At 36.5% G+C, this 23,097-nt stretch overlaps 1 protein-coding gene across 1 annotated transcript; it reads right to left on the minus strand.

The window, feature by feature from the left end:
- Positions 1 to 3,872: 3,872 nt before the first annotated feature.
- Positions 3,873 to 21,699, minus strand: ppp2r5ea (protein phosphatase 2, regulatory subunit B', epsilon isoform a). Its single transcript, XM_063002201.1, has 14 exons — positions 21,255 to 21,699; positions 13,850 to 14,010; positions 13,026 to 13,222; positions 10,871 to 10,972; positions 10,603 to 10,695; positions 9,567 to 9,697; positions 9,389 to 9,448; positions 8,502 to 8,610; positions 7,660 to 7,713; positions 7,522 to 7,572; positions 6,360 to 6,479; positions 6,096 to 6,223; positions 5,412 to 5,513; positions 3,873 to 5,317 (listed from the first exon to the last, which is right to left on the minus strand). The coding sequence occupies exons 2-14, from the start codon at positions 14,004 to 14,006 to the stop codon at positions 5,215 to 5,217; spliced, it is 1,407 nt and encodes a 468-aa protein (XP_062858271.1). The 5' UTR covers positions 14,007 to 14,010; positions 21,255 to 21,699; the 3' UTR covers positions 3,873 to 5,214.
- Between the last annotated feature and the right edge of the window lie 1,398 nt (positions 21,700 to 23,097).

Here is a 23,097-nt window from a genome sequence, read left to right on the forward strand (position 1 = left end):
TGGGTAATCTATATACTGGCCTGATGCAGATTCTGCTCTTTCTGCTGCCCACACACTGGTCAATGAAAAATGCTGTTGGCTACAGTCCAATTGTTATTATATTTGGAGAAAGAATTTACCTTTTTCCACAGAAAATGTTTCTTCCACGTGCTCCACCTTCATTCAAAACATGTAAGGTCATATCTAACCATATCTTTAGAGACTAGTATTAGAATCCAACCAAGAGCTTTACACATACAGATGATTACACTATGCTCCCTGTATTCCTTCACTACTCATGTGAAAGCCTTAACCAGACGACGGCAGTGATCGGAGGTGATCGCAAAACTGTCAACAGCCAATACTTTTTGAAAAAAAAAAAATCAATGTACACTACCAGAAATGCCAAATCAGTTTTATTTAATGTATGAGAGAAAAACAGCCAACAAGTGGCATGTCATTACCTTCATCTTGCTTTGCAAACTTTTGACATTTGGTGAACTTTATAAAATGGTTTGTTATAAACTGTATTTGTTACTTTTGTGTGTGAAGGGGGTAGTAATATAGTTTTATTTTTGTTTTCAGTATAACTCAAGAAATACTGGGCACATCCAATCCTTGGTAGTTAGCTTATTTGCCTCATAGTTACAATACAATAATTTTGAATGTTTTAATTGCAATTTCAGTTTAAAAATAAGAGCGCACACTTCTGTGCCTGTGGTACTGCTGAAGTTTCTTAGATTTATATTAGATCAGTATCATTTATCAGGCAATATTTACAGCTTTAATGTTATTCATATCATATCCTCAGATCATGGAGACGATGATTTGTTTGTCTGCATTTTATAATCATGCATACAGTATTTGATTCTCTTCTTAACCATTTCACCTCTGTTATTTTCATCTAAAGTACATTATCACTGGTCTTTGCAACCAAAGCCACCTCCTTATTATTAATAAAACGTTGTTCGTAAGCCTGGTCTTTCATTAGGGGCTCTAGCGGCAAGAACTTTGGAATAATTATTCAGATTCTGTTTCTTTTTAAATTATCGTTTTTGGGATGCATCAATTAAAGCACCCAAGATGTTACAATTAATGTCATGTTAAACTTGCTGCCAGAATCCCAGCATAATACAAACCCCATTTCCAGAAAAGTTGGGCATTTTGTAAAACGAAACAAAAAGAAGATTCTGTTAATTCCTTTTAATCTTTATTTAACTGACAAAAGCAATGTTTATACTGATCAGCTACATTGTACTTTGTGAAATGTAAACACATTTTAAGTTGAATGTTTGCAACACACTCAAAGGGGGCAAAATAATAGTGAAAAGTTTAAAGAATATTTTGATTACAAAAGTCTCATTAATAGGAAAGCTAATGGAACGCAGTGGTAATCATGCCACTGTCCCAACTTATTCTGAATGTGTTCATATTTACAAACTACAATGAAGCTGATCAGTAAAAAAGTTGGAAATCTTCAGAATTAACAAATCAGATTGTTCTTTTTATTGCACTTTACAAACTGACCCAAATTTATCTCAAAAGGGGTTTGTACAAGTTGTACCATATATGGATTTACATACTATAGTTTTATATTGATGCTTTTGCAAGCTAGAGAAGAGCATTGTTCATGAAGAGCATTGCATGTCTGAAACTACATTAAACAGTTAGAGTGGTGCTAAGCTGGTACTGAGCTTCTGTAGCTGGTTCTATAAACACCGGTTGCAACTTATTGTGACCTCAGGAACTTGTGGAACTCGCCACCCTCCTTAAAATAAGGGGAAATCTGTGTTCCATATAAAGTAATAGCGAGCCTAAATCCATGTGCCTTTGTAGTTTCTTCATTTTACCCGACACTGTGCCTTGTGTTGTCTTGTGCAACAAATTGTATCACACTGTATCATGTAATCATACACAAGATGACCAGCATTAGTTCTGGCCACACCAATAAAAACTTGAACACTGTGTGAATGCATGGTTCTGAAAATTTAGAATGTAATGGGTTGGTTTCCCAGACAGGGATTAAGGCTAGTCCAGAACTACATTTTGCTTTAAATGGAGAATCTCCATTCAAAATGCTGTGTAGTCTAGGACTAGGCTTAATCCCTGTCTGTGAAACCAACCCAGTATGTATTACCTTTTTGTTGTGTATATGTTTGTACTTGATATACTGAGCTGTCAGTTCTGGTTGCTAGATTACTATACCAAATAAACTGGTAATGTTTTATCATAGTTCTTTATTATGTCCAATGTAATGTAATTTACATTATATGCATTCTTGTATTTAAAGTTCAGCACTACAGAACACAATGAAACCATGTTTTGGATCTAAATTGCCTAAAATAGTGGAAATTTGTATGTTTTTAGTAAATAAGACAAGTGTCTTTCATACACATTTTAGAGTCCTCAGCGCTTAACATGTTAAACTAAACCTAATCTAAATCTAAACCTAAGGGCTGCATCAGAATTTTTATCCTTTTATTTACCATGTTTAACTTCTTCATTTAAATATGATTACCTTTCATCTCCAAAATGATCAGACATTCAATCTACTGTTTCAATCTTGAAACACAAACTACTAAATCCATTAAAATATGATAAAGCAGAAACTGTAGAATAATGCGATGAGGAATAATGGGCTTGGACACACTATTGCACATCAGTTGATTGACTATCATGTTGCCAGTTTATTTATGCCAATGTTCTAACTAATAAATTGGCAGGTCGGTGTTTAACAGCTTGCTTTGTCACATATATCATTTGTACATAAGTGTGATTTTTGATTAAAGCTTGTAAAGAAATCTTATGTGTTTGTAATCCTTCATAATCAGCTGCTACTGTGTTCCATGCCTGGCTTCAATTCTCATTCTCAAGAATAAAGTGCCCAAGCAGTTGTAAACACCCACTGCTAACAGGTGTGTAAAATCAGCTATGTACAGGGGCAAAATAAGAGTGAAAAGTTCATTAATATATAATATAATACATTCATGTTACACCATTTTGCATCAAGAAATGCAACCTGAAATTCTATTAAGCTAAGTGAAAGTCAACTGGCCCAGAAGCAATTGTTGGCCTTACCCAGGGGCTCAAAAGTGGCAGCTTGGCTGTGGTGTGGTTTAAACCAGTGACTTAGAGGTCACAAGTCCATTACTTTTTCGATGGACACCGCCAGCTTTTATTGGATTTTCCTTAAACAGATGTGCTTACCGCCCTCTGCTGGTTAAAACCATCCAAGGCTCAAACCTTACCTAGGACTGAGTCTCGTAACATGTTCACAAGGATTTTACTTGATGACGAGTATCGAAGAGAAACGGTGCTCCAGATGTTACCATTCTGAAATCCTGAATCTGTTTAAAGACAGGATGTGTAAATTCTCCTCAGTTCACAAATGAAACCTGCAAGACAGTAAAGTCATTTCCTACTGCAGACCTAATGCAAGTCAGACTACATGCTATTAGGACTATATAGAGCTTCTTACCTTGGACAAAAGTAATTGGATACTGGATTTAAGATGGGATTATAACCTGGACAGGGTGCCAGTCATTCATAGTACGAACACACAGTCTTACACCTAGATGCGATAGCTCCTGTCTCTATTAGAACATTTTTAACCTTGAGAAATGTGGGTGATGCTTAGCACCAAATTCTTGAAAGGCTAGGTTTAAACCACGAGTTTCCACATCATGCTGGACTGGCCACTCTGAATTGTTTCAAATGTGTGAGAGTAATGCCCTGTGGTGTATTGGTACCCTGGCTGTGGAATGCTCCTGTTCTGAGGTCACTGTTTCTGATTAGACAACTACACAGGAACTATTCTTAAGAGAAAACTGTTACTGAAAAGTAAATAAATAAAAGCACCACATTACATCTAATCTTAAAAAAAAAATCACAAGTTTTATCACAAAACAAGTTTATTTAATAGCTCTGTATTTTTTAAAATAATTAAGATTTATTCTATTCATAAAACCCTTTCTTTTGGATTTCAACAAACAGTTGGGCCATTAAAAAAAACACAATATTGATGAAAGGGAAAGGAAAAGGCCCACAGAGAAAGAGAAACATCAGGCCTAAAAAATACACCTTCCTTATATGTAAAATCCACACCCATGATTTGGATTTAAAATAAGACAAAATAAAAACAAACGGATATCGAGTCCTGTGAACACAACAAATTAACTAATTCGAAGTGCTTTCATCTTAACCCGCCATCCCGACTCATATTTCTGAGTAGAAGTAAGACCTGTATCAGCATTTTTTTTTAAAGGCTGTATATACAGGTTTTCCTCCTGCAAAATCTTTTGGAAATTTTGGAAATTCATCTAGCTCTACCTAAATCATTAGGCATCCAACCAACCAAAAATAAGAGCAGGAGACAAAGTTGCTCATGGCTAAAAGTTTGAAGGTAAGAAGTTAAAACAAATCACTTAAAAACACTGAATCAAGTTCTGAACACTGCATTACAGGAAAGGTAAAACAAAGTCCAGGGTGTGAAAAAATGTCATCTCTGAAGACATTCTTGAATTGCAGCATAGTTCTTGATAAGCAAAGGAAGTACTGTTACAGAAAAAAATACTTCTGTGAGATAACGTCAAAGGCTGGAGCCAACGAATTCCTGACGCTTTTAAAGCTTATTAAGGGTACCAATGCCAGACTGGCAACTGAACACGCATCAAAAAAACAGGGGAGAGCTTTTTTTTCTCCGCACCCTTGCTTGTTTGGCTATTGTCTGTGTTAAGTCTAGGGTACAGTAGCCGCACCTTTTAAAAACACATATCATGTGCCATCAAGTCCTTCCCTGAAAAAGTTTTATGTAAAAAAGGACTGGGACAAAGAAGGAAGGTGTCACAAGACTGAATGACACGACACAGACAATCATTGCACTACGGGGCGTCATTAAGACAACGATACTCCTCTTCTTAGAAAAACCTTTCAAAATGCATCCCAAGGTTGATTATGTGGGATTTTGAAACAGCATGGATATTGTATAGTCTTTTTCCCTACAGTACACATCTCCTGTTGTCCTTTTCAGCTTTATTGTCTATTCTTTCAGCAAAATATTCTTATAAAAAGAAACTAGAATGGAAGGGCATTTTACAGTGTCATTGGGAGAAGGGGGGGCTAAATGAATATAGGAGTGTACAGTAAAGTATGCAGCCCGAGGATTTGAAGTCCCTGTGACAGAAATCAGAACCATTGGTTGGAGCCAGGTGTTGAGGTGGGGGGGCCACACCCACTTTAGGTAGGAATGATGCCGTCACTGTTCTCCACTCCCCGCCTCAGCTCCAGCTCTTCCAGCTTTCGCCACAGGTCCTCCCGCTCCTTCTCCTTCTTCTTTTCCCTTAGACAAAGCACACAGGTAATTGCTGAAATTAATCTTGAAACCTTGATGTTTATATTTAGCTCCTATGGAATTCAAGATGTGGGTACTCTACCTCTGACGATCTGATTTGTAAGTTGCAGCAAGTTCGTCAAACAGCGCGCTGTTCATCTCCATGAATGCTTTAAGCACATTGTAGATTAAAGCAGATATTGCTCTAGAGAAAGAAACAAAAGTGATTTTAAAAGGAATTAATACATCTAATGAGTCAGTAGTGATGTCAGGGTTTTAATTTGATCACAGTTACAATGATGACAATGACCAAAAATCATTACAAATCCAAATGACATGATAAATCATTACCATATCAATATTGACTACAAGAGATTAGGTTCACTGCATTTATTACACACAGTATGATCCACCAAGCATAGTGATTGTTAGGTATATTTTTCCAGTTTTCTTTTCTACATTACTGCACTACATTATAAATTTTATAAAATTGTTTTTATAGTTATACTCCTCAAGTATCTGCATGTAAAGAGTACATATACCAATATGACTTAATTCTTATATTCCATCTTCAAGCCACTTGCTCTGTGTCAGAGATAAACATACGATACTTTTTTTCTACATATATTAATTATCATAATATAAAACAGTTACCAGGCGTGTGTGTTGAAAATGACACTATGGTATCCCCATAATTTCCTTTTTGATCAAACTTTAACACAAAATTGGACTTTTAACAAAAATAAATTTTCTTTGTAGGAAAATGTTAAGTTTAGGGTGCACTTACGGATTCCAGTGGTCTTTGGAGATCCTGTAGAGACTGGCAAACATGATTGGCAAAATGACATTGGAGTTCTCCTCTATCAGACTCATGATGTATTCATTGTTCCAGTAGTACAAGGCTCGCTCAGCCACCTACCACAGAGCGAGATAGGGAAAGAAATGCTACTCTTTAGTAAACATCTACATTACTTATATTCTATGAAAAGAGAAAGCAGGAGGTTAGGTAAATGCTATACATTAAATGCATTTGTGTGAGTAGTGCAGAGACCTGAAAGTGAGGGCTGGATACACATCTTGAAATTTGCTTGAACAGAGGTTCCAGGACCTTCACGAACTGTGTGGGTTCAATCACGTCAAGAATTTCCTCCAGCTCACCAAGAAACATTACCTACAACAGACCAAAAGACTTTCAAAAATAGTGTTCGCTTCAAACAGGACATCACTGCAAACAAGAATTCACTTGGGCCACAGTATGATTGCCATGCACACAAATGACAAACTGTAATGCAACAAAATTAGTCTGCCAGTTTATTAGTAAATGTTTCATTGGGTTTTACATTGTTGTCATTTGAAATTAACAGAACAGTGTTTTTTTCTTTCTAGTATATTCCATTTTTCCAGCAAATCAGAAGTTGGGTAGTTAATGACTGGTATACAAATAATATATAATTAAATAATTTATGATAGTTGAAAATACAAGGTAACTGCATTTCTCAAAGGTAATTGTTAATGTTAAAACTGAAGTAGAAGCTCAGTTTCACAGAGTCACAAAGTGGTCAGTAGGAGGTCCGTCAAGGTTAGGAAATGTTAGCCAACAAATGTGTGTTTTATTTATTGCACTGCACATACATTTCATGAAGGACAGGCTTTAATTAGCAAAATAATAACTGACACTATACAGTTTATTAATAAAAATGCAACACAAAAAAGTTAAATAAGTCCAAAGGTCTTGACCAACAATAAATATCATACGTATTGCTACAACTGATTTAATTTAATTACCTAATGATGCTATTTATCATGCTATTTTATCAGCCAGGTAATGGGTTAGATTAAATTAGCAATGCAGTGAACCTATTTAAGGGCATCCGAGTTGTTTTTCTCTCCAGACTGTTAGGATGTATACTGAGGTTTTACATAACAGCTAACAGCTCCAGTATTAAATATAAAGCCAACTGAGCATCAAGGTTCCAAACTGGTAATTATATAAGTGATGAGAAAATCTCATCCAAGCCCTCACTAAGCTCATGGTAAATGTCAAGGGAAAGCAATTCAATAAGCAAGTGCCCGAGATATATTTCTGTACTAGTAGAAAGCATTTTCATAACTGCAGCATTACAAGCAGAAAGTGTTCTAAAAAACAGAGCTAATATTGCAAGAAAGATGAAACAGATTAAACTAAAAGGCATGCCGGGGTAAAAAGAACATACCTCTTTTTGACTGCAGGTTTTTGGCCAGAACTTTAACAAGCCTCTTATCACCTGAAAAGTTCCACATGTAATCAGCAAAATGTAACATAAAACTAGTAAGACCAAAACAAAAAGCTGTAAAGGCAAGAGGTCACTTACAGGTTCTGTTAGCGTGGGGTCTTTCTCTAAGAACTGCACAATACAGTAAGCCAACTGGAAAAGTTTAAGAACACAGCAGAATGTTTACTCAGCACTCTACATTTACATTTACTCTATCACTCACGCAATCAGGAGAATCTATACATTCATTGGTTCATATGGTTTGTGGAGAGTAAAGCTGGTGTTAATTTCCACAACCTCTTAATCAAATCTGCTTAGTGTTTTATTATTTTATTTGGGTTCAGTTTTCTCTGAAATTGGCACTTTGGCACAATGTCCTCCACACCAGACATAGCCAATCATGTCGGTATATACACACCTGTCCGGCTGATAGCACAGCTAGAGATTTGAACCCTGGACACAAGCTGTAGTGGGCTAGCATAATTTACCGCTGTGCCACCTGAGCATCCCTAATAGAATCAACAATAATGATGTGGAAAGTACAAACAGAATTCAAGATTTCAGACATCAATGCTGATGTCAGCTATAAATACACACATGCATATCATTCAGAGGCTCGAAATAGATTCATTTAAAATAAATCTATATATAATTCAAAATCCAAAATACTCTAGAGTCTAGACTAAACCCCTAATAATGGGCAACATAAAAACCTGGGTGACTAATATTTCGATTTGGCCTTCATCTAAACGTTTCAAGGCAAATAAAAAGTCAAGACCATTTAAAACTAAGCAGTAAAATGCCAAGGTTAGAGGCAAGCAAAAACCCAACAACTATTTTAAACATTTCACCACGTAACCATGTGAGCTCTAGCAAGGCATAAACAGATGAACAAAAACTTAACAGTAAATGAGCCAAAGCAAGCCCAGAGCAAAAAATACCTGTGCATGGAAGAGGGAAAGGCTCTTTGCTGAATGCAGAGGCAGTAAGACTTTTACCAGGAACTGCTTATGTTCAGCTTTTAGAGGAAGTGCAAATCCATTGATGATACTGGGGGGGGGGGAGGAAACAACACAATTTTTAGAGTAAGCGAACAATGTACATTTATACCTATAGAAAACTTTATATCCCTTTTAACGAGTCTCTTTTTTGTCTTAGAGCCTGAAATCAAAACTTACAATTCACACATTTCCTCTAAAACATTCACGTTGTAATAAAAGTTTATAATGGTTCCTCTAAGGGGTTGAGTAATAATACAAGTTTATAATTGTTCCTCTAAGGGGTTGATTACTTATCCAAACCAGGTATTTTAGTAATTAAATTATAATAACTGATCAGATTTTTTAAATGTAATTTTCACTTAGATGATGGAATAAATCCAGCTGGGAAAATTCACATGTTGAAAATTTCATGGTATATGTGACAAAAAGCAAGGATTTCGATATGGTATGATGATTCTCTATAGGCACTGTATATCTTATTTATTGGGCTTTCAATGTCATGTTTTACACACTTTGGTTACATTCATTACAGAAACGGTGGTTATTCGTTACACAAGATTCATTATTTCACAAGTTGTAATGTCAAACACAGTCATGGACAATTTTGTATCTCCAATTCACCTCACTTGCATGTCTTTGGACTGTAGTAGGAAACCAGAGCCCCCAGGGGAAACCCATGGAGAGAACATGCAAATTCCACACAAAAAGGACTTGGACTGCTCCACCATGGGATCGAACCCAGGACCTTCTTGCTGTGAGGCGACAGTGCTACCCACTGAGTCACCGAGCCACCCGCATTCATATCAGAAGTCTAGTCGGCTACATACCTTCCCAGTATCTCCAGCAGCTCAGCCACTCCGTTGAAGTGCTCTGTTTCATACACAAATCTTGACCAGCAAAGAAAAGGAAGGCGGGCACAGAGTTTAGAAAAAGAAAACATTTTTTTTTTTTTAATTCACATAATCTGATTTATTATAAAAAGTAGACTAATCACGGTTGTCTTACCCAAGAAAAATGTTGTTGATCTGTTTGCGGATAAAGGCCCTGAGACCAAGAAACTTGCCATAGATTCTGTGCAGGACAGTCTTTAGACAGTCCCTTTCACGGGGGTCCTCACTGTCAAACAGCTCTAGAAGCTGAAAAAAAGCAATGCACAGAAATACTTCAGTATAGACCAGACGGTGCAGAGAAAGACTGACTTTCAAGCATCCTCATCATAGACTTACATACTGTCTAATATAAAAATCAATACATATGACCTTAGTGAACAGGTCAAGTTATACAATTAATATACACTATAACATTTATTTATATACGTAAAAAGACCCTAGAAATGTTGACACCTGCACTTATTGGTCACTGCTCAATAATGTCATTATTTAATCAGCCAGTGCTATGTAGCTTCAGTTTATTTTTGTATCAAACATTGTTGAGTAGTTAAATGTGTTCTGACTGACTTGGCATGGCTGTTGGTGTCGGACAGAATGGTTTGAGCATATCAAAAGCTAGTGTCTTGAATTTTTCTCTCAAACATGTGGGCAGAAATATCTTGTTTAAGAAAGCATTCTTAAAATTCTTAAAAATGGCCATTCTGGTACAAGGTGACAAGGCAGCTACTGTAACTTACTTGACTAATTACACCCATTGTGGGTTCCAAAATGCTTTTCTTCTCAACACAGTTGTTAGTTGGGTTATCATAGCCCCTCAGCAGCAGCTTTTGTAGGTAAAATTATTAAACAATTAACAGTTTAGCTACTAGCAATCTGGCTACATGCTAAAAAAAATAGTGCTTTAACAATACCTCAGATACATCTGTGTTAAATGCTGAAACATTTTGTCCCCTAAATAAATGTTTAAACACTTCTAAAGTAAGGCTTTATTTTTTGTTGGATTTTGTTGGACTATGAAAACTCAAAAAAGAATCAATTGTCCATGAGCGGTTCAAACAATACATTTCTGAGAAAAGAATGTTCACACACACACACACACACACACACACACACACACACACACACACACACACACACACACACACACACACCTGTAGTACAAATTTCTGGTCAATGTATTTTTTGGCAATGCTGGGCTGAAACTCCTGACTCTCCAAAAAGCGAATGAAGAACTCATAGACGAGCTGTAAAGAAAAGGCAGCAGTTAGTCCAGAGTCTCTCTCTGCTAACAGCAAAGCTTTAATAGTAACTACAATTTATTACACACAATAATGTTTTTAGCAAACAGGGCTGATCGTGTGATGTCCAAATGTGTGTTCAATAAAGCAGAGTAAAACTGGGGCGTTGATGCCCCTTTACCTGTAAGTGTGGCCATGAGGCCTCTAGCGTGGGCTCATCCTCCTCTGGATCAAACTCGTTACTGTCACTGGGCGGAAGTGTTCTGAACATGTTGCAGGACACCTAAGAATACAAGAGAAAATTGAAATAATGTGCTGTGGCAACTCCTAAATAAGGGTGCATACAAAATGAAAAAAAATTGTTAAAATGATTTAAGTTTACATATATTGTACAATATCACCCATACAGTTACATTTTTTTTTTTTTTTTTTTTTTTTTTTTTTTTTTCAGTTTTTCTCTTTTTTTCATGTTTTAGCACCACTTCATCCTGGTCTCCATTATTACCAGGCTTTGCTCAGATGTCATCGATCAGCTAGCAGATGAGGCAATTGCAGAACTTCAGACATAGCCAAGTGTGTCTGTGTTAGCACCCGGTGGGCCAACCATACCGTTTTGACTTTTAATGATTGTTACATGCATAAAGATTTTTTGCGTCCATAAGATTTCAGTAAAAAATAAATAAACAAAAAAAGAGGAAGTGGTTTACATGCAGTAACACAGTACTAGATTGCAAGTAATGCACTTCCACTGCACACTAAACAGAACATATAAAAATGATTACTAGACAGCCTTTACAAACGTCTTTATCCCTGTTATTCTTTTAACAGTGTAAAGCTACTGCAAAATTCCATTGATTCATCTAAATAATGTAATGCACCAACATCTGAACACCAGAGGTCACCATTTCTGCCTCACTCCAACTCAAAGTTCAGCTGCACTTCAAGTTAAATGGTTTTGGATGTTTTGGTTTTGTTGCATCAATATGAGGTATTTTAATTTACCAAAAAGCTAAAGCTTTTGGTCAAAGCAGCAGCATTCCAGTAACATTTGCAAAAGTTAGCATGAGTACCTCAGTTATAACAATCTATTCCTAAAGACAAGAAAATGCTCATTGCTTGGCATTATTTAGACCAAAAAAATACATAATTTTGTCGTATTATTGTTTTATTTAAACTGTGTTCAATCACATTGTAAGAACACTGGATTAACTTTTCATGCACTGAGTAAATTATTATATAGATCTTATCAGGAATATTAATAATTAACCGAGAAGTCGTTCAGTTAATACCATGGGATAGTGAAGGTCATTTAAATAAATTTTTGACAGCTGATGAATGATTTGAACTGGAGCTACAAATTTCTCATAAACACCAGCACACCCACCTGCCTTTAGAGCCCTGCAGTTTTAAACCAAACAGAATTAAAAAAATAGTAAATCATTTTTAAATAAAGAATAATAAAACTATTACACAATAAAATCAACAGTGAAGCTGTTTTGCATCAGTAAGTACAGTAGTATGACTGCATGTCTTCTTGTTGCAAATTTGTTGCAAATGTGGCTATGTTTGTTACCTTTTTTTTACAGAAATAATGTAGATATTTTAACCTTGTCTCACTATAAATATAAAAATGTGCTTATTATTTTCATTTGCAGCATTTAGCAGACACTTTTTCCCAAAGCAACTTACAATTGTCAATTTGAGCAACTGAGGGTTAAGGGTCTCGCTCAGGGGCCCAACAGTGGCAACTCTGCGGTGGTGGGGCTTGAACCGGCAACCGTATAATTACTATTTACAGTCATGTAAAACTCATATCGCTACATCTATAAAATTATAAAATATAAAAAATGTATTGGTAAATACACACAAAACATTAAAACAAGTCATTAACAGTCTCTTTTTTCATGTAGAGTATACTATAAAACAATTCAGATTTTTATTTAGGGATCATTAGGGTAGATTATGGCAGTAAACTAGCCTAGCAACTGAATATTAATAATATTAAATTAATAATACATTGCCTTTTGGTTATTATTATCAAATGTCCCTAATAGCCAGTAATCCTAACCTTTTACTGCCCGCTCAAGGCCAATCGCACTACTTTAGAATTTTTTTTCCCCACTTTTTTTTTTACTTCTTTTCTCTGGTCAGGATCAGGATGGGTTCGGTTTCCCTGGAATCACTAGGTGCATTTCAGTAACACACCCCAGACATGCCATGTTAAACACATATGTGTCATTTAATGAAAAAAAGGTATTATGTATTAAATAAATATAAAATTAATATCTGATCTCATCAGGTATCAGACTGCTAATTAATAGAATGGCAGCACTAACCATTTTGACAACTTCCGGGTATGTCTGTTCAGTGAGGTAGCCCCGGCTACCCGTGACATAATCCACAAGCTCATTCAGAGAGGAGCGCTTGTATTCCTTCATCTTGAGGTCAGAGAGTGTGTCCATAAAGTCAAAGAGAGTACAGCATTGCTGCAGCTTTTTCAAAAACAACTCTGGCTGCTCCTGGACAGACACATCTGAAGAATGGAAAAAAGAGTAGTTGAGTAAATCAAAAGAATAGTTCTTTGTTTCTTTGTTCCTTCACAGAGAAGAATTTGGTTAAAGAAGAAAGCAGCTTTTGCAAATTCAGCAGAGGTGCATCCTTGATGTGTATCAAAACCCATTTTAACCACTAAAACACTTCATCTGCATATTTTTTCGAAGACAAAAAAACCACACAGGATGCAGCCATGCCCCAAAAATTGTTTATATATTTGCAGATTGCAGAACACATGCCGCCATATTAACTTGTATAAAATACAGTTTTAAATTACTTATTTGTTGAAAAAAAAATTCAACAACTGGTCCCTATAAAATAAAAAAAATTAAAATGAAGTTGCTGCAATAATCTTAACTTTAGCTCGGCTGCAACTGCATCCATATGCTTCCCATATTTAAATGTTTTACATCACTGTGGAGGGATTCTTCCCTGGAAGAGCATCCAACATGGGTTCAAGTCAAAACTTTGAATATGCTATGCCAAACCCTTAATTTTGTTTCCGAAAACAAATGTTGCTGATTACACAGATAATTCTGAAAAATCAAATAGTGCACATGTAAACACTATATGAAAAGAATTAGTATGGAAATGAAGAAACTGATACCTTTTAGCAGGGGCAGCTGCACTAGCTCAACGGGTTTGTCCTGAGATCTGAACTGGGATGAGCTCTGTGATCGTTTTTGCTTGGCTTTTCGGACTGACTTTCTTGAGAAGCCGTCCACCCTATCCGCAGATGGGGGCGCGGTGGCTGCTGAAGACATAGTCCTGAAACAAAGACAGGCAGAGGAAAAAGGAGAGAATTCAATTAAACACAAGCACATTAGTTCAGAAAGCCTAATTTAAGCAAACCATGGCACAACCTAAAAATTTAAAATGATCCCCATAATAAATATTCGATAATAAAATTCAAAATACAACTTTATAAGTCCAAAACCAACCCAGTTTTACTTGAATAGGAACTAAATACTAATAAATAGATATTTAATTCCTACCACAACACAAAGTTTAAAAATGTTACAAACAAAAAAGTTAGTAACTGGGTGATTGGTAAAATAATGAAAATAATTGGTAAAATAATACATCTATAGTCTGTACAGAGTAAAAATAGCAATTTGAAACAGACTGACCCACCCTCAGTGCATATGCACCAGTTGCGTACAGCCACATGTGAACTTTTTTTAAGGCATTTAACTTAAATCATGAATAATAAAACTATAACATACTACTATCACAAACAAAAGTTTTGTGTCAGTATGCAGCCTGACTGCATGTTATTAATGGACAATTAATGGCCAATATATCAGCCAGACCCTACCTACAACATGCAAATCAGAATTTATAAGGTTTTTAGAGGCCTCTACCAAAATAATATAGCTACTTAATAAATCATAAATATTTAAAATGAACTATTTGATAAGTCATACTTTCCCTCCTAAACCCTAAAACTATGACCACAGATTGACTGTCTTATTTAAAATTTTCTCTGGGCGAAGTGTTTGGGACAGACTCTGGACCTGCAGTCAGGTCACATGTCCTTGACCCAGTTGCATGAATCTGATAAGAAAGACATAGACGAGAAATCTCGCAACTATTCTAACGACTACACACTTAGTAGGAAGCCACACTGTTGTAATTGTTCTTCTCATAGTGGTGAAGCTCAGACCATCCTTGCCCAAAAATAACTGAGCCTTTTGTCAATGTTCATTTTATTTACAAAATTTAACAATTGTCACCCACAAACCCATTTACAGAAAAAAAAAAGAAAGTAAACATAAGAGACACTTTTTCTTTCATTTGCATTTTTCATACCGTCCCAACCTTTTCTGATATGGGGTTGTAAAATATGCTTAACTGTATTTTTATGTCGTTTTTACTTAAATACCTGTAGGAAAAAAGTTAACAAATTGCTGCTTTCTTTTTATTTGCATTTATCTAGTCTTTATCTAGTATTAAATAAATTGTGTCAAAAAATAAAACTGCTTTTTGGCAGGGTTGCCTCACCTGGAGTATAAAGAAACTTGTTCTAAAGAAAAGAATGTGAGTTATTGTCATGGTGGAAAACATCACGGAAGGGCCTGCATGACTGGTGTGCACAGGTCAGTGGAAAAACAATGCTCACCTCAGGTTGAGGGCTGGGCTACATGATGGCCCGGTAAAGTTAGGAAGGATCACACGAAGTAGCAGCAAACTAGCCTTTTCTCAGACTGTTGGCTCTTATGTAAGAGTACACATCCTTAGCACTCCAATAGGGATTAGAAAAGTCTAGCCTGGCAGGAAGCTATGTAGCTTTAGCTCATTTCTTAAAGTCACAGACACAAGCAGAGGAAGGAACTTTTTACTGCCACATGCCTCACTTACTGTAATAGCTAAAACATTAATAGGAACACTGGCCTTCAACCAAACTGAATATGTTCTGAAATAAAGTTTAGAAAATGGCTGTACTGCACCTGATAAACCTTACAAAAGTTAATCATCATGCATGTCATTATTTGAAATTCCTACACTAGGCGTTGACAGACAGAAAGCCCTGGAACTCCAACAATGAGCGCATAGGTTGTTGTTATATGTTAAAAGACCTAGATCCTGATTAGGACCCTAAATCTGGTCTTAATCAATAACTAAACACTGCAATTTCAACCACTATTTTTACAAGAACAATTCTTTTGGTGATCATTATATTAAAACTGCAGTATCCAATTTTACACACATATATGTTCATGTGTCACTTGAAACATGTGAAACACCTCTTTATTGATGAAATATCCAATCAGACAATAATGTAGCAGCAGTGCATCACATAAAATTACGTCACAAGTCAATAACAGCAGCTATTGTTCCCGTCAAACATAATAAAAACGACTGTGCTCTGAGTGACTTTATTACTGGCATGGTTGTTGGTGCCAGACTGGCTGGTTTGAGTATGTCAGAAACACCTGATCACCTAGGATTTTCACATACAATTCTCAACAGTTGATGCAAAGAACAAAAAAACAGTTCAGCAGGTTGACCCCTTGTTAATAAAACAGGCTAAAGGACAATGAGCAAACTGGTTTAAGCTGACTGTAAGGCTACAGTTATTTTAATAACTCTTTACAATCATTGCAAGCAGTAAAACAAACCTAAAACACACAAATGTATCAGTTTTCTACCTAAATATTGTTGCTGACCATGTGCACTAATTTATGGCAATTTATGAAAACTTAGCCATCTTATAACGGCTGCATGAGAATGCATCATGTCTCAAAGCTCAAGTTACCCTCAAACTGGTTACATGACAAGAACCAGTTACCAAATCAGTCACCAGATCTGAATTTCAATAGCACACCGTTGGGGTGTGCTACAATGCCTTTGGGATATGGTATTTCCATGTTTAGAAAAAGTAAAAAAAAAAAGTGTATAGTGCCAAAGATAATGGTTAATAGGTATTAGAAACCATAAAAGTAAATTCTAAAAAAAAAAATGAAGAAGCCTAAGCCAATATTAGTGTACCTGTTTCACACTTATTATGGGCTCTCTCTGTCAGGATGAGTTAGAATAGCAGCAGCATAAAAAAAATTAACCAGCTCATCTCCAGGCCGCTCGCTAACCAATTTTCTCACACGCCTGTTAATGCCAGAAGAACCAGTGACTTCGGACAAAAACAATTTGACATAAAGCATTAAAAAGAGTAAAACACACAAGTCTGTGCTGGACTGCTTTTAAGCTTAACAGTTATTAGAAGATAAACTGTTAGTGAGGTGCATACTATACAAGAGCTACCTTATTATTGCAGGCTTACTTCAGCTCAGGTTGTCTAATGTGGCGCTAATGTGTCCTGCCAGTAAACAGTCCACAAAAATACTGAGAGCATTCAGTTTTGAGTTTAGTGCCCATAAGTGATTAAATGCCCACAGCTTCAAATCCTGTTTAAAAACCTCTGGTTTAAAGCAGTATAAACACCCACCAATGCAGAATGTACTGTTGTGTTTTCTCAAATTTTGGGTCATTGATGAGAGCTAAACATGTCATTTGGGTCAAAAAAAAAACTTCATATATTGATTTAGTAGTTACAACATGTAACAGATAAAGTGTATTTTTGCTAATAATAACCTTATCATGAAAAACCAAGTTGTAAAACTATGTACATTTAAACTGTCTAAAGTGTACATTAAATGATCACGTGTTTATTCTTTTTTTTTTTTTTTTTATACAAACACTGTGACACAACCCAGCCCTATTTTTAAGTACACACTTGGGTCTACTGTGTATTTTAGGTCAAATACAATCTATGGTCTCTATTTTACATAGGTCTGGGAGTTGATGGTGGTGACGTGCTTTGGTTAACACTGAGGGTAAGATGTTTTATATACAGGTGCAATGAGAAATATTTAATACCTCTAACCTTAAAAAGGTATTATATTGATGTGTATAGAACTGAATGAAAATCTACAACTAGTATCAGTAAACAGATAAACAATGTTTATTAATATATATGAGCAATTTTGATAATTTAGGTTGACATTTTGAGTTTAAATGGAAAACATCTAGTTCTCTTAATAAATGTCTATTATTCAACCCCCAGCCTTACTACCTGACGGAACAACCTTTTGCCCTAATAATCTATAACACCTGATTTTGGTAAGTGCTAACAAGGTTCTGACACCTCTTTAATCTTCAACCATTTTTCTTGTGCAAAGTGTTTCAGCTCATAGAGGTTCAACAGCTTTCAATGGGACTTAAATCTGAAGACTGAGAAGACAAGGTTCAATTTCACCATAGTGGGCATTACAATGCTCCTCAAAATGCATTGGTAGTTTGGTAAATTTATGATGCCAGTCAAACAGTCAAGACCGCCAGTTTCTGCTGCAAAAAAAACTCTCACATCATCACTGACCCACCTCCATGTTTTATCATGGGATCCAGACAAACCACTGAGCCATACGACCAAACAGTTTTAGTTTAGAATTATCACTCTATAAAACCGTGAGCCAGAACTTTGCAGTGCTATCCAAACTCTTCTCGGTTAAGTGTGGTATGCGTCGGCCATTAAGTCCTTAGACATCAAGTGATCTTGTTATGGTTGCCATCAACACATTTGTCCCAGCCTTCAACAGGTCATCCTGTAAGTCTGTAAGCAGTAGCACAGGGAGTCATTGTCTTGATGAGATTGCTGAGGCATCTGGATTAAATTCTGGGCTTTCTTCCACAGCCAGGCAGGTTTGCTGCTAGTATCATCAAATTATGAATGACTAAACAGCTTTCATTTGTTATTTTAGTGCGTAATAGTTCAAAGTAAGTGTTAAGGAGTCTGAATACATGTTAAACTCTGCATATGTGAATCTGTGTGTAATGTTATGTGTAGAAAAATTATGTGGTTATTTTGCATCATGTTGCAGTATGAAGGTAAAACTCTGCTTACTATCTTACAGTATAATAACACTGATGTTACGCATACATTTACATTTTCAGCATTTAGCAGATGCTTTTATCCAAAGCGACTTACACAAAGAGCGGAACACGATGAGCAATTGAGGGTTAAGGGCCTTGCTCAGGGACCCAACAGTGGCAACTTGGTGGTGGCGGGGCTTGAACCGGCAACCTTCTGTTTACTAGTCCAGTACCTTAACCACTGAGCTATCACTGGCCATAACTTTATGATAACAACTGGATTTGTATTATTAGACATGCATGTTTAGTTAGTGATTGTAATTAACTATTCACTACCAAATCTACATTCTGAACGCTGAACAGTTTCTGCATAGTGTTTGTTTATCTTACTGTTCTACATCACTGACAAGTTTGTTACATAATGCCATCTTTTTACCAATAAAGCATAAAGACTTGTTGATATTAAAGGACACTCAGGTGCTTGTTGCTTAACGTTTACAAGGAATTGGCAAAATTTGCATCCCTACTACAGACGTGTATTATTTGTTATAAATAAATGGAAAGAAAAAACAAGTGCAGATGCTTTTAGACTAGTGTACTGCATTATACAATTAAGCAAAATGCTTCATGGAATGTATAAATAGACCGAGCACTTTCAGTTAAAGAAAAGGTCCAAATGGCATTAAAAAGGGTTTCTATTAAGGCACGGATGTCAGGAGCATTAGTCACAAAGACTGCAACTGCCCATGATTTTAACAGTGTTTTATATTCTTTACAAGTGGACAACTCTTTTGTGGCGTACTCCTAAATATCTGACCCACAGTAAACGAGCGGCTCTGTTATGCTGTGCAGGGCAAATTGCTAGGCATAAGGAGGAAATCTAAAGTAAGTATAAAAATGATATAAACAATACAATATGACTCTTACAGTTTTTTAGATCTTAACCAAATGAAACAACTGGGATATTTTCAACCACCTTTCCAACACCATGAGCAAAACACCAACTAGCAAATAATAAAATTAAAAAAAGTATGAAAACTTGTAAAATAAATTCCAACAAGCCTTTTAGTTATCTGTATGTGTTTAGCCAATTGTAACACCAGTCAAATGTAATAAAAACAACACATACAATTTTACAAAAGTATGACAAAAAACTACTATGACTACTTTGGGATCACTGGCACAATGGAGCATAACATAGTGGCTCCTAGATGAAACTGTTTATGCCTGGCTGGGTTAGAAGATTCCATTATTTATTCAGCACTATGGGGATCACCAAATTCCTGCATTTAGGGTAAATTATTCAGATAGTTTGCTTGTTACCAGAGTATACGGGGGCGGCACGGTGGCTAAGTGTCGCCTCACAGCAAAAAGGTCCTGGGTTTGATCCCGGGGCGGTCCGGGTCCTTTCTGTGTGGAGTTTGCATGTTCTCCCCGTGTCCGCGTGGGTTTACTCCGGGTGCTCCGGTTTCCTCCCACAGTCCAAAGACATGCAAGTGAGGTGAATTGGAGATACAAAATTGTCCAAGCCTGTGTTCAATATATCATTGTGAACTGATGAACCTTGTGTAATGAGTAACTACCGTTTCTGTCATGAATGTAACCAAAGTGTAAAACATGACGTTAAAATCCTAATAAACAAACAAACCAGATTATACCAGTGATTTCAACCTGCAGCCTGCACATGTGAACTTAAAATACTGCTTTTACAAAGTCCATTTTCTGTCTGTAAAAAAACACTATAAAAAGCACCTTTTTAAAAAGTGTATGCACCTATAAATGATGTAGTTGGAAAATCTTCGTCATAGGCTAAAAACTTTGGATGAAACAGACCCTGATGTAATGTGTCAAAGAACAGACATCAATCACTTACATGATGGCTGTCTGCACTCATCCCTTAACAGTCATTTATATGAATGATATAGTGATTAGTGATCCACATCACCAAATTAATTTGATTTATGTGATGCTGGCTGCAATGAAGAGTATGAGTTACTACTGTGGTTAAGACACAATAACAAATACAAGTGTGACTCATTGCATGGTTTAAAATCAAAATGTCTAAAGATAATTTAACGCATTAGAGCAAACTCTGGATCTGTACACCGAGTTGTGATGTCAGTCCCAAAAAGGCTGCAAAATTAAACTTAAACCCTAACACCTTGGTCCACTGCCTGCTGTTCCTACAGCATGTATTAAGTAGGCGAAGGGCCCGGTCGGTAGGTAGGTCGGTAGGTAGGTCGGTAGGTAGGTCGGTCGGTCGGTAGGTAGGTCGGTAGGTCGGTAGGTCGGTAGGTAGGTAGGGGAGACCGCGATCCTTAGCCGGGCGTGACGTCAAGTCCCCAAGCCCTACTGCTAAATAATAACTAAGCTACATATAGTTTTAAAGAATAATGTTAAAACAGAGCATACCAGTGAATCACAAAGGCACTTATGCATGTAATGGACATAATACGTTTATGTTTATCATGTTAGCACTTTGATATAGATAACATGTCATCACACAACCAAGCCTTATGACAACTGTGTGGGAGTTTGCCAGTCAGCTTGATGTCAGTGTACCTGCTATACATTATTGTACTGTATACATTTAATACACCCAAACACATGATGTAGACTATAGATGTGAAATGCATAATTACCTCAACCGTCAACTTATCCGGTCCAGCTGGTAAAATGCCTAAACGTGTTGGACAAGGGTGGTGAAGCTAGCGTTAGCGTCAATGTTGGCTCGGTTACTAGCACGCTAGTTCGACAACTTCGCCGGTTTGCAGTCAACTATCAGAATTAATATTTCTCAAAACAACAGCTACAGTAATGCAGGTTCACCCAAAGCGCACAGGACTCTGTGTTCTTGCTAACCGGCTAGTTAGCATTAAACGACCCGAGACTCTGCATAGCTAGCGAGCTGCTAATTCCTCTCGCTACTGTCCAGTCTCTACTGCGAGCTAACCTCAACGGAAAAAGTGAGCGGCTACATTCCCCGCTGTTCTATTTTTTCTTTTCTCGCCTCACACGTTTCAGAACTTTTCCTCACACTGCAAGTGTTTAACTTTAATATTTATAATCACTCCTAACAACCAACAAGCTACGCTACCTAGTTTTTTTCTATCTCAAAACAGAAAACAACACCAAGCTTAACAAAAAATTTGTTTATGGAACACTAGCTACTCATTGGTTCTCGTCAAACATTACAGAATCCTGGTTGGTCCGAGTCAGTGTCAATCATTTCATACCTTAAGACACGCCCAAAAAGTGAAACTCGGTGACGTAGGACGGTCAAGCTCGGCTGAACGGCGGATTGACTGAAGCGAAGTTGTTCGGTTCCAGATATTTTGGAGTCGACTCTGAATCATTCTCCCACGCTGCTGTGAATTCATTAGTTTAAACTTTAAAGGATTTAAATAGAACCTCGTTAATAGCAAGAATGTTTGGTAAACATACTCACTGTAATATTCAAAGCCTAAACGTTACAGTGTATAATATAACTGATTATTATACTGAAGTTCTAATTAAACCAGCTGGAAGTAGCTGTCATTTATTTTATTAAGAGTTAAACCTCACTAACAAACGTCGGGAGTCTGAAGCCTGTTTTTAGCAATGACTGGCACGATCCCCAGTTCAAGTGTTTGAAATTAAAGGAACCGAGTCCAATTTATTTATCTATTTATTTATTTATTTATTTATTTATTATGATTTTAACGTCCACATTGTCCACAATGTTTTACACACTTTGGTTACATTCATGACAGAAACGGTAGTTTCTCGTTACACAAGATTCATCAGTTCACAAGTTCAATATCAAACACACTCATGGACAATTTTGTATCTCCAATTAACCCAACTGCATGTCTATGGACTGTGGAAGGAAACCGGAGCCCCCGGAGGAAACCCACGCAGACACAGGGAGAACATGCAAACTCCACACAGAAAAGACCCGGACTCTGAGGACCGAACCCAGGACCTTCTTGCTGTGAGGTGACAGTGCTACCCACTGAGCCGCCCCAGCCCAATATCATGATGCTCCCACCGACTTCACTTGGTCTTGGATGTTCTTGGAATCATGCCTGTAACATGCATTTCTCAGACATAACAAGCTGAATAAAAAAAAAAATTGCAACTGGAAAAAAAAAAAATTTTTCTCAAGAAGAGGTTTGAAACCAGGTCAACTTAATACATATAATGTAGCAAACATTAGTTGCCATATTTTTACTATAAAACAACTTTATTTATAGACAAATCGACATTTATAATTTAAGAAATTCCACCACAAATTCTGTTTAAAATAAAACCTCATGCCTGTTACATAATCCACTCTTCTCAAATTTACAGTTAATTGTTGCCGTCCATTAAATACAAATATAACAATTACAAAACTATTTTTATAAACAGTGAAATTATGAGCTGCTTTCTTATCGACCCCTGAAACAAAATAACTTTAAATAATCGTGCGTGTCAAAAAACCTCGATAAATGTCACCACATA

Source organism: Trichomycterus rosablanca, chromosome 9 (assembly GCF_030014385.1).
Source record: "Trichomycterus rosablanca isolate fTriRos1 chromosome 9, fTriRos1.hap1, whole genome shotgun sequence".
Taxonomy (NCBI): domain Eukaryota; kingdom Metazoa; phylum Chordata; class Actinopteri; order Siluriformes; family Trichomycteridae; genus Trichomycterus; species Trichomycterus rosablanca.